Below are 12,539 nucleotides of genomic sequence, written 5' to 3' on the forward strand. Positions count from 1 at the left end.
GGCGAGGAAGAGGCAACCAGCGTGTGCCTTCATTGCTGGGAGGTCTTTGCCCTTTCCTTGTCCTTGACTTCTGGCCAGCTTGGTGCTGAAAGCTGAATTCTTCTGTTCCCCTTCCTCCAGCTGGCTCTGCCCAGCCAGGGCACTGTGTTACATCAGGGCGAGGTTGGGTCTGAGAGGTTTTGGCTCTGTACCACTCTGGGTACCACTTTGTTTGCAGATGGGGCTGGAGATGGAGGTAACAGCAGGTCGGACAGTCAGAAACAAGGTCAGCTCTTTCCCAGAAGGTGTGACTAAGGGACGTGGTTGGTGGAGCTCAGCCTTGCGGTGGGGAGAGCATGAAGAGGATGGGATTTCTGGGTGGCAGAAAGCCCCGGGAGGCTGGAGGTGATGCTTTTAGCCCATGTCCCCTGCCAGCTCCTACTCAAAGGGTTTACTCAGGGGTTGCGTACGGTCATGGGCTGTCCCCACCACCACTGTGGAAGTCCCCTGGCAGAAGAAGAGCACTGTGACGTCCCTCAAGCCATCTGCTCTGTGGTAACTCGGCCTCTGCCAGGAGACTGTGGATGGCAGCTCCAAATAACTCCTGCTCTGTGTGAGCCCATTTCATTTCATCCACCCTTGCTCTTGTTGATACTCCTGAGTTTCGCTGCCCTGTGATGGTTTGTGGTGGAAAGAACCCTGGTTGTGGTCTTGCTTCTCCATCCCTTCCCAGGAAGGGCTCCATCCAGCCCCACATTCCCAACCAAATCTGGCAGTCCTTAGTAAGCAGCAGTTCATATCTGCTCCCAGGTTTCAGAAAAACCAAAAGCAGGGTTTTTGGATAAATTACCAGGAACTTCCCATTTCTTCTTAAGAGTGCTAATTCCTGTTTTAGGGAAATTCTGATCTTTTCAGCCGCTGAGCTCCCCTTTTACTTTCTGATCTTCTCTTATTAACTAGGTTTCTCTGCCCTCAGTATGAAAGAGGCAAAGTTCAGAGTACCCCAAGGCTTGCCTCTGAAGTGCTTATGGCACAGCACCCTGGTGTTTAGAGTATGAAAAGCGCTGTTATCCTCTTTTCCTTATGAATGGGGAACTAAACAGCAATTTTCCCAAGACTTTGATTGGAGCAATGAAAGGAGCTCAGCCGAGATCCTTACACTGACAGTGTGGTGTCTGAGGTGCATCTATTCCGGTTTGTTTTGCTCCTCCAGGATATACAAGCATGGGTGTGAATTGGGTGCTGGGCACTTGGGTGTTCCTCAGCACAGCCCATATGGTGCCACGCTGCCTTTACACTCTTTTTCCAGGGCTGAACTGCGTACATTAGGCACTCTTTGGTGCTGTGCTTTGGAAGGAATGGGTCCGTATATACAAACAGGGTTGGTTTTCAATCACTTCAGCTCCAGCAGTGTCTGCTTTACTGTGTGTTCAAAGATGGTGTTTGCTTTTTATTGCTAGTTTTTAATTGGTACTTCGCATCCTCCCCTGCAGAGGAACTATTTAGACCAAGCTTGTGGGATGGAATGATTGGAGGGGATGTCAAGGCTATGCAAAAGGGACAAATGTCACATTATCCAGCAGCGAGTTTCTTTCTTAAGGAGGTCAATGTGACAGAGCCTCAAGACTTCCATTAGGAAAAAAGTCTTCACTGAAAGGGGGCTCAGGCATTGGAACAGGCTGCCCAGGGAAGTGGTTGAATCACCATCCCTGGAAGTGTTCACAGTGTAGATGAGGCCCTTAGTGACATGTGGTGGACTTTGCAGTGCTGGGGTAATGGCTGGACTATCTTGTCTTAGAGGTCTTTTCAAGCTGAGTTGATTCTGTGATTCAACTCAGTTGGAAAATGTCTAATCCTGATGTCTTTAGTCACAATATGACATTAGGGTTTAAGTCTGTGTGGTGGAACTGAGCGTAAGTCTATAAGCTTTAATACTTGGAGATAATTTTGCTCTGCAACAACGTACTGGAACCTGAGTTTTGCACTGTCATCTGGGCTGGGCTGAGGCTCTTGAACAAGAAAAGTCCTTTAAGCCATGGCAATAGCTTGTATTTCTATCTTTTGTGTGCTTGAAAAATGCTCTTCATAAATAGTTTTTTCAAGGTACATTGTCTCTAGACTGAGAAATTGTATTTAAAGACATTGGAGCTCCCAGCACCCTCTATCACCACCTTAGAATCATAGAACCATAGAACAGTTTGGGTTGGAAAGGACATTAAGATCATCCAGTTCCAACCCCCCTGCCATGGGCAGGGACACCTCACACTAAACCATCTCACCCAAGGCTTCATCCAACTTGGCCTTGAACACTGCCAGGGATGGAGCACTCACAACCTCCCTGGGCAACCCATTCCAGTGCCTCACCACCCTAACAGGAAAGAATTTCCTCCTTATATCCAACCTAAACTTCCCCTGTTTAAGTTTTAACCCATTACCCCTTGTCCTGTCACTACAGTCCCTGACGAAGAGTCCCTCCCCAGCATCCCTATAGGCCCCCTTCAGGTACTGGAAGGCTGCTATGAGATCTCCACGCAGCCTTCTCTTCTCCACGCTGAACAGCCCCAACTTTCTCAGCCTAAAACCTTCCCTGCATACTTCCCACAAGTATCCTTCCCTGCACAGTTTATTCTGGGTGGCAGATCACTGGGTGCACAAATACCATGGCAGTGAAAATTCAGCCAGCCTAAGCATTGCAATCTGAGATTACAGTTCCTTGCTGATGAACCTCAGAGAGATTATTTGCTTGCAGGATGAAGTATCTGCTGTTAAATCACTGCAAGTGCCTGTGCAGGATGCGGTTGTGCTATATTTGACAGCTCTAGCTTTCCAGTTCAGTGATGGCAGCATTTTACCTGGAGTGAAAGCACCTCCTCATTGCTGGCGGGGCTTTATCACAACCTAGACAACCAGACCTGTGGCCCATTTTCTGGGCTGCATCAGCATGGGTTTGCTGTGCGATCTAGACAGCTGTAACTCATCCCATAGCATCGTGTACACAAGTTTGCATGGTGTGGGGTGTGCACCGTGGTGACGTGGCTCAGTTCCCAGACTCTGGCTGGTTTGCAGATATATTTCCCAGAATCATAATGTGCATTAGCCAGCACTGAGCTGTTTTGGTACTGTTCTCTTCCATGTTAATTGGCTAACAATTTGGGTAATTTGGAGCATCTGCTCTATTGAAATGACATGATGTTCCATTTCCTCTCGAGAGCCCAGCCTGCGTTCTTTCCAAAGGGGTAAATATAATATTTATGCAACAGCCAAACATACTAAATTGGCCAAAATTATGCTTCCCCCTTATCAGTTTTCCAATTAATTCTGCTTTTATAGGTAAATGGAGTCGTTAAGTTATTTGTGGGAACCCAACAAGAGCTTCATTCCCTCTTACATCAATGCAGTGTAAACCGCTCTGGGTGTGTAAAAGGGATCGTAAATGGGTATTAAACCCCTTTCCAGCCCTCTGATGTTGCTGAGTCCCATAAAGCATACTGGGTCTGACTTCCAGTGCTGCATTTAGGAGCAGGCAGAACATACATTCTGTGGATGAGCCCACGTAGGTCTGAGCTGCAGGAGCCTAGCAGTGTTTTCCAGGCACTTTTACACTTCTGGAGCCATTGAATGCCTCTCTGCTTTGCAAGCATGAAGGCTGATGCAGCGTCCCCTCCCTTCCCACTGCCTTCCTCCCTGCTCATCTGTGGGCAGTGGGTTGCCGTTTTCCTGTCCTCTCTTCCCACCCAGCTTCCCGGTTCCCACAGGAACCGGCCGTGCCCACTGGTTGAAACGGAAATGGGCCTGAGATAGTCACGGCAAAGGGATAATGTCCAACTGAGGTCACGTCAGCTTTGTCTTTTTGGGTCGAGCCAGGAACTTGCTTTTCCCTCGCTGGATAGGAATGACTTCCCATGCCAAGCGATGCAGTGGCTGCTCCCTACATCCATGCAAACCCCAGGGCTCAGGCTGGGATACATGACAGCAATGTTAGAGGATTGTATTTTGCATGTTGTCACAGGTTGTGGCTGCATCTGAGGATCCTTGGGGCTAGCTCTGGAGGTGTGGCTTGCTGCACTGATTCCTGTTTTTCACCTGAGAGATGCTGTGGGTTCTGCTTATTTCAGCTTTGGGACCTCGCTTCTGTTACACACTAAACAGCCATAGGGAGGAGTTCCCCTACTTGGCCCGATGGGATGTCTTGTGGAGGCTGAAGTGGGGCTGTGGTGTGAACTGGAATGCAGGGGCTCCCATGCCCTTGACCTGGGCTCACTAAGGATGGGGTGTACCCATCTGCCTCTGTTGCATCCCCTCCATGGGTTAAAAGCCCTCCAGCTCCGCTTCTCTCTGCATGTTGGGGGCCACACATTTGCAAAGAGCATCCTCCTTCTTCGATAACTCCTTCCTCCTTTGAGTCACAGGGGTGCAGGAGCCCCATGACCAGCCCCACAGGGTGCTTGCTGCCATGTGTGCACATTTAGGGCAAAGCTTCTCTTTCGCTGCCCTCAAATTAACGCAACCTTTCTGTTTCCCTCTCTTCCCCACAGTTTTATCTGCAGGCCAGATTCACGTGGAAGGGAGCCCGCCTGCTCCGTCCCCTCCTCCAGTTCACCCTCATCATGATGGCGTTTTACACCGGCCTGTCCCGTGTGTCAGACCACAAGCATCACCCCACTGACGTGCTGGCAGGCTTTGCACAGGGAGCCCTGGTGGCTTACTGCGTGGTGAGTATGGCCAACCCTGCAAGGAACAGCAGTGGGGATGCTGCTGGGGGATGTTGGTGGGGGTCCCAGGGGAATAGCAGGCATCTGCCCTACCCAACAGCTCTTGGAACACCCTGTTACAGCCAGGATGTGGCAGGAGGCAGCGTACTGCAGGAGCTTGGTCTGGTATTATCCTCATCTGGCAGCGTGTGTAAGCCTCATCTGCAGATGGAACATGGCTCAAGAGCAGAGCATCCTACCAGCCTGATGGCGAGGGTTCCAATGGGGACCTAGCAAAGGAGGGTGCACCCACCAGCGGTTCCCCTGCCCATGAGCAAACACCACTGTTGTGCTGGAAGGGTGAAGCAACTTCTCCCTCCCCAAACAAACTGCATAGTCAGCAAAAAAGACCACATTTAGGGTTTTTCCCCATCAGCCTTGAGCTCCTGGGCAAAGGTCCCTTCACCCAGACAGCTTGGGGTGATAAAAAGACATTCAGACAAGGGAGGGTATTTCCCTTTCATCCAGCAGCATTCGCTTCTCCAGCTGCTCTTGGTAATGAGCACTGGCTCATTTGCAAGGCTTTCCACCAAGACCCAAGCGGGAAGTCTGGGGTGGTTGGGATTATGGCTCTTCCCTGCACAATTTAGCCAAAAGCCATCCCCTGGCAGTGGGAGCTGGTGTCTGCCCAGCGAGGGGAGGCAGGCTGCCCCATTTGGTGGTGGGTTTTTAACACAGCAGAAGGACTCGTGAGAACACGGTGAACAAAAGCCGTGCCCGCATGTCTTCAGCTGCCAGGCTTGTTCTCATGCAATTTGCTTTCCAAAGAGTGGCCTGATTGCGCAGCCCTGTAACTCGAAGTGACACATGTAGATGCTTAAAGTTGGCAGGGCAGGGGGGCATAGGGTCGGGTGGCTGCCTCGCATAGAAACAAAGGAGCCTGGGGGTTATGGTTGTTCCTTTGTCTGTCCAAATTCCTGCAAGCGGGATTTGAGCAGCACACCGCTTGCTTGATTTGTTTGGGTTTGGGGTTTTTGTTTTCCCTCTGCTTTTATTAACTGATGTAAAAGTAAAGCAGCCTTGCAAGCAAGGAATTGGTGTTTGCTAATGTTATAGTATGCAAGGAGAAAAATAGGTTATTTATGTACTTCCTACTCATTGATAATATTCCAAAGCCAAAACAAAAATGTCATTGTTGGAAAGCTTTCATGAAGGTATTATTAACTCGCTGAGGAGTAGCCGTTGGGTTTAGCCTGATGCTGATATCCCATGTGGGGCTGGCAAATTCACAGGGAGGAACTAGAGAAGCGTCTGTGCAGAGATGCATGCTGCTGCTCTAATGCGTGCTACAGGTCGTGTCCTTCATTCCAGTATTGCCAGCGTGCTTCTCCAAATCCTGGTAGTATTTTCCTATCCCAGGAGTCAGCTGGCAGTCCTGGGAGAAAAGACCCTTGGCCACACTGGGAACAATGAAGGAGCTTGTCTCGGTCCAAATGCTGCCATTTGTATGATGTGTTTTGTTGAGACCAAATGCACAACAGCAGGCAGTTTTACAAGGGGGTATTTGCCTCTCCACATGCCTTTCTGCTTGAGAGGTGGGATATATAGAAAGAGGAATGGGGATCAGGCAATCCATCCCTGGATCCCAGCAGCGGTTTCAGAAAGACAATAGCTCTCCGGATGGGTGTCCGGATGCTTCCTGGCCAGGACAAGCGGCAGGTCTGGCTGTCCTCTCCTGGCCCTCCAGCAGCTGGGAGCTGTGGTGGGAAGGGGAGGCTGTGGCAGCATTAGGCTGTTTTCCTGTGTTGAGGTAAACTGACATAGGAAGCAGCTGCCTGAGTTTCACAGGCAGGCTCAGGTTTGCCTGCAAGCCTGGGGCAGCCCGTGCTTCTCTTCCCAGATGGCTGTTGTATCCAAACCCTTTGCAGGCATGGCTTGGTGGCTGGGGACTTCTCAGGCAGCAGCTCAGCACTCAGAGCAGGGTTTAAACCCAACCCTTGTCCCACTTCATCAGCTTGCAAAGAACCATCAGTAAGTTCTTTGCTGGTATGAGGCACAGGCAGACTTTCTTCCCTTTTGGGAGGTTGCAACAAGGGACAAGAAAGAAGAGTCACCCCAAGACTCCCTGGAGTTTGCGTTGAATGCATAGTTTAGCAGCTTTATGCTGCAGTGTCCTGGGGGTTGTTGCTCAGCTCTGGGATCCAGCTCTTGTGCATGGGATGCTCCGAAGCAGAGGGAGACTTATCACCTCCAACTCACCATGTGTGCTCCCAGACACCCCTTCTCCCAGCTAAGTCTTCCAGTGTCCACTCAGATAGTCAAGGGCTGTTAAAGCACCATAGTTTTCAAGGTGCAATTTCCAGTAGGAACCAACTGGAAGTTTCATCTCCAAGGGCTGACAGAGTTTAAATCCAGGTTGTGCTGCCGCAGACACGTTTGTCCTTCAGTGCCTGAAATAACAAGCAGAAGACATTAGTGTCAAGCGCTTCCAGCTGATGAAACATTTGGACCCTGATCCAGGGTGAAATACGACGAGGATTTATTAAATGGAAATAGTCTTTATGTGCGTTGTAGGCGGCCTGCTATGTGTTGTGTAGCTTGTCTTGTCTGGTGAGAGAGAAGAGGGGAGATGCTGGAAGGACTTGCTCCTGGTGTTACTCTGGTTAGCTTAAATGAGTTGTTTTAACCTCTTTGTATCTGATTAAGTATTTCTTCAATATAACGAAAAGGAATTGTTAAGTGGCAATATAAGATATTGGCTTACTTTGTGCAGTGCACACTCAGTGTTCTGCTGTCAAGTTTTCTTTATGGGTGGAGAGCACCTTCTACAGGAAATAGAGCTAATCCAAGTGAAAAACTGCACGTTTATTAGTCCTTTTTTGTGTTAAACAGTTCAAGCATTAGGAGGATTTAACACACTGTTTAACCCCCAAAGATCACGTTTCATGATTCCTATAAGTGTTTATATAACCTCCAGCCATGTTAAAGTGAAATACAGTTTAAAGAGAAATGAAAACTCTTACCCAGCCTCTGCATTAAACCCTGAAAAGCAGTGAGCAGCGTAGTAAAAGCTAAACTACGCAGGATGACACTCCACCATAACTCATTCCTGTCCAAAATAAGGACCAGACTCAGAGTAATCCCCATATGCTCCTTGCGGTCTGCAATCTTCTCCCATGAATTGATTTGTCATGGCTATCTTGGGGCAGAAATTGGACATCTTTTTGATTGAATCCAGCTCTCCGAGGTGGACAACTGAGTGGGATGGCATCAGAAATGCGCCGAGTGAGCCGAGCAGGGGTTTTACAGTTATTAACAACCAAAAGAAAATCATTGCCAGAGCAATTCAAGATGCTTTTACACTGCAGTGCTGCAGCAAGAGGCCAGACTCCAGCTTGTGATCTTTGGTGGGATCAGTTGAATCCTGTTACTTAACCAAAGGTACCAATGCTGCCACTTGGATGCTCTGTAAACAGTGGCTCAATTATACAACTAGGCAGCCAGACACTGGCATATACATGGAAAAAAAAGAACTGGTTTATATGTCAGCTCCTTCCCTGCTTTTCCATGAAGCAATAAAAGCTGAGCAACAACAGCTCAGTTTCCTGCATCCCCGGTTGTAATTGTAGGAGTAAATTGTCACAGCAGGTTCTCTATGTTCAACTCAGCTCCTTATCTGCCTGTGCTGATAGGGACCTGCAAAAGTTGTTTCCAAGGATGACTCGACCTGCTGAGCTGGGCTGTGGGCATTTAGAAAATGTGGAGATGCAGATGGGGAAAACCTTTGCTCCTCCTTTGCTGTGTTATCCAGCCTGGATGCACTCATCTGATATCATCCCTTTTGAGCACCATGGACTTGGGTGGGTTTTTTTCCCCCCCTGAGTCCAGAGGAGGCCACGAGGATGATCAGGGGACTGGAGCACCTCCCGTATGAAGACAGGCTGAGGAAGTTGGGGCTGTTCAGCCTGGAGAAGAGAAGGCTGCGTGGAGACCTCATAGCAGCCTTCCAGTACCTGAAGGGGGCCTATAGGGATGCTGGGGAGGGACTCTTCGTCAGGGACTGTAGTGACAGGACAAGGGGTAATGGGTTAAGACTTAAACAGGGGAAGTTCAGACTGGATATAAGGAGGAAGTTCTTTCCTGTTAGGGTGGTGAAGCACTGGAATGGGTTGCCCAAGGAGGTTGTGAGTGCTCCATCCCTGGCAGTGTTCAAGGCCAGGTTGGACAAAGCCTTGTGTGGGATGGTTTAGTGTGAAGTGTCCCTGCCCATGGCAGGGGGTTGGAACTGGATGATCTTGAGGTCCTTTCCAACCCTAACTATTCTATGATTCTATGATTCTAAGTATTGTGGGAGAAAATTCAAAGGTACTGCTAATTCCTACAGCCATGTGCTGCTCCTCCTGGGGCTTCGGCTCAGCCAACCCACAGCTTGGTCCAGACTACTGGTGTTTGAGGATGTCTGAGATGAGCTGGGAAATAAGGGCTGGCAGTCAGCAGCAGGACCAAAGTTTGGGGCTTTAGTGCCAGCTAATGAAGTGATGACTCTTCACTTCTTGCTCCATCCAGAGGATCCATGATGTCTGACTCTTTTCCCTTCTGGTGTGGGGCTGAAGTTTGGCAAGGGAGAAAGTGTCCCGGTCCTGGAGGACTGATAAGCTTTGTGCAGCGGCTGCCAAGGGAGGATGTGGAAGTTTCCTCCCAGCATTTTGTTTCTTATTGTGTTGCTACCTCCCGAATTCCCAAGCACTGACTTTTTCACATCCGGGTGAGGGGTTACATCATGGGATATTTAGGAAGAACTAGTCAGGAATAGTTCCTCTTCTCTTTAGGTTTTAGTCTCAGGATCAGACCCTGGCTCTATACCAGTACCTTGGTGGGGCATGAGGAAAGAGCATCACTCACCATTGACTCACTGCTGATAACTTTTCATACAGCTTTAATTTGAAAGCTTTTAATTGCCTGCCTGATTTCTGGCTGAATGAATTGTTTCATGACAACTCCATCCCTACAGCCACTCACCAACGAGTCAGGCCAGCCCTCTGGAGACCTTTGTTATTTTATTGGCGTGTGGGGCCATGTATCTGTTTCCTGGCTTTTCAACCCATTCAGCCAGAGGTTTGGGCATTTCACTTGGTGATTACACAATGAGAAATGAAATTGTGCTGTAATGGATTTAGGCTGTGTTTTGTGAGGTCTGAGTCTTCTTCCTTATTACGGTGATAGCAGGCGCTGGGATTTCACTGCTATCAGTGTTATGGACGGGCATTCAATAGCACAAGTAGTGCTGGTTTTGCAGCTTAAAGATGCGAATATCTTCTGTAAACCAAATTTATGAAGAAAGTATCCCCCAGTGTGACTAAATTTGCCTTTTCCTTTTATCCCTATAGGTCTTTTACGTCTCAGATCTCTTCAAACCCAAGACAAAGACTTGCCTGCCTCCACCACCCATCCGGAAGGAGATCCTTTCACCTGTGGACATCATTGAGCGAAATAACCATCACAACATGGTGTAGACCTTTGAGAAATTGGATGGGTGTTGTATTTTATTTTAGTTTTTTTTCTTTTTCTTTTTTTTTTTTTTTTTTGCAAAAAAAAATGACTGCTGACAGCAACTACCTGCTGCTCTCAAATCTCATCAGACAGTAGAATGTAGGGAGAGACTTTCTTGCCCGACCAGTAAAGTCTTACTCTGTGGTCTTCACAACTTGCGACGTTTGGATTGAAAGGGGTTGGTGGTCAACTAAGTCAAAGCGACAATGGGAAAGGAATAAAAAACACACAAACCACAAAAGCTGAACAAAGAGAGGTGCCGGAGTTCTGGATGTGCAATTGGTTTGAGTGTTCATGTTGTAGTGAACGCCAAATTGTTCATAGCCTAATGAACGCTAAGGGATTTTTGGAAAGCTGGCCATCTTAGGGGTATTTTTTTACTATGAAGATTTCCAATGCCTGCGAGGGAAAAAACAACTCACAAGTAAATTGTGTAGCACTACATGCGAGAAACAGCACTGAGTAAAGATCTGGGATTGGTTTGTAAGAGTTGCTTTTTTTCTCTTCTTTTGATACTAGTGTATTTTTGCCTCCTCTATTCCATACTGTGACTTAGTTTAGAAGAAGCTTGCCCAGTCCGAGATCTCCGAAGGGTCTCTGTTCACACTACATTTAACGAGCAGTCCTGTGACATGCAGTGAGACTGAATAACTCTGCGTAGAGAAGCCACATTTCTTCCTCTTATTCACTCATGAGGGTTCATCCTGCCTGACCCCCCGGGCATGTGCAGCACCCACAAATGGCCCTTCATGAAAAGAGCATCCCCAGTCATCCCTCCCTCAAATCCCAGCAGATTTTGTGTGCCCACATGAGCTGGCAAGTGGGTAGCAGCGGCTCTGCTGAAGACGCATTCGCACTACACCCTCGGGGCTGAGTCCTGGGGTAACTTTGATTCTGCAGTTTCGGGACGGGCTGCTGGGCGGCACGTCCCAGCCTGGGTGTCAGTTGGTTTGTGCATCCCTCCTTCCTCCTCCTCCTTCCTTGGGCACCCCGGCATGCGCCACGGCAGGTACCAGGTCCTGTGCTGCGCTCGGTGACACCGGTGGTGAATCAGTCGTGCCTATATGGAGTGCGATTCCTTGTTCTTTTTCCCCAATTTTGAAGTTTATTTTTCTTGCCCAAAAGCCACAGGTTCTTGGTTTGCAGCCCTTTCACAAAGCGTGTTTGCAAAGGGATCCCGCAAAGCATGCAGAACGGCCATTTGCACATCCTTCTCACAGAATCCGTCCTATCATTTCAACTATAGCAAGCTATGATTTTTTTTTTATATATAAATATTATATAAATAATGTATAAAACCTTAAAAATTAACTATGTAAAATATTATTTCTGAAACAATTTTAGATATATCCACTATGACTATAAACTGTGTCCTGACCTGTGTTATTTACATTTTGCTGCTTAAAAAAGCATTTGAATTAATTTTTTTATAGTCGACTAAAATATTGTAGTTCTGTGGTAGTAATATTTTAATGAAAATAACTACAATTAGAGACATTTGTATAAAAAAATTCATATTAAATTGTCTGTATTTTTGTAATGTTCCATTTTGTAAAGAGAAGAATATTCAAAGACTTTTGTAGAATACAAAATTGAAGTTTGTATCTGCGAAATTATTGCTGTATAAATGTGCTTTTTAAATAAAAGCTCATAACACAACTAAACATCCCAGCGGGAGTTGTGTTCTGCCTTTGGGTTGACCTTCCCCAGCTAAAGGAATTAGGGTCATTAGCAGGATGATTGGGGGTGACCCTTTGGGATTTGATGATTTATGACAGGCTGAGAGAGCTGGGCTGGGTCAGCCTGGAGAAGAGAAGGCTCCTTAAGGGCAGACCTTAGAGCAGCTCCAGTGCCTAAAGGGGCTGCAGGGAACCTGGAGAGGGGCTTTGGACAAGGACCTGTAGGGACAGGACAAGGGGAATGGCTTTAACCTGCCCGAGGGGAGACTGAGCTGAGCTCTTAGGCAGAAGCTCTTCCCTGTGAGGGTGCTGAGGCGCTGGCACAGGGTGCCCAGAGAAGCTGTGGCTGCCCCATCCCTGGCAGTGCTCAAGGCCAGGTTGGACACAGGGGCTTGGAGCATGCTGCTCCAGTGGAAGGTGTCCCTGCCCGTGGCAGGGGTTGGAGCTGGATGAGCTTTAAGGTCCCTTCAACCCAAACCAGTCTGGGATTCTATGAGGACATCTGGATAAAATACCCAATGCCACTTTTGATGGTCATACAGAGAGCTCCCACCACCTCCCTACTGGAGAGGATGTGATGGTAACGCTTGTGGCTTTGCATTGGACTGCTCTTGGCTATGCCCAGTCTTTGAGCAAATCC

General features: G+C 48.1%; 1 protein-coding gene across 1 annotated transcript in view; it reads left to right on the plus strand.

Annotated features, from left to right (window-relative positions):
• PLPP3 (phospholipid phosphatase 3) overlaps nucleotides 1-10,707 on the plus strand; it is a 45,239-nt gene extending 34,532 nt beyond the window's left edge. Inside the window, exons 5-6 of the mRNA XM_065673267.1 lie at nucleotides 4,515-4,691; nucleotides 10,058-10,707. Of these exons, the coding sequence (XP_065529339.1) occupies nucleotides 4,515-4,691; nucleotides 10,058-10,183 (303 nt within the window). The 3' untranslated portion in view covers nucleotides 10,184-10,707. The remainder of the gene's footprint in view (nucleotides 1-4,514; nucleotides 4,692-10,057) is intronic.
• Nucleotides 10,708-12,539: the final 1,832 nt, after the last annotated feature.

Source organism: Lathamus discolor, chromosome 3 (assembly GCF_037157495.1).
Source record: "Lathamus discolor isolate bLatDis1 chromosome 3, bLatDis1.hap1, whole genome shotgun sequence".
Taxonomy (NCBI): domain Eukaryota; kingdom Metazoa; phylum Chordata; class Aves; order Psittaciformes; family Psittacidae; genus Lathamus; species Lathamus discolor.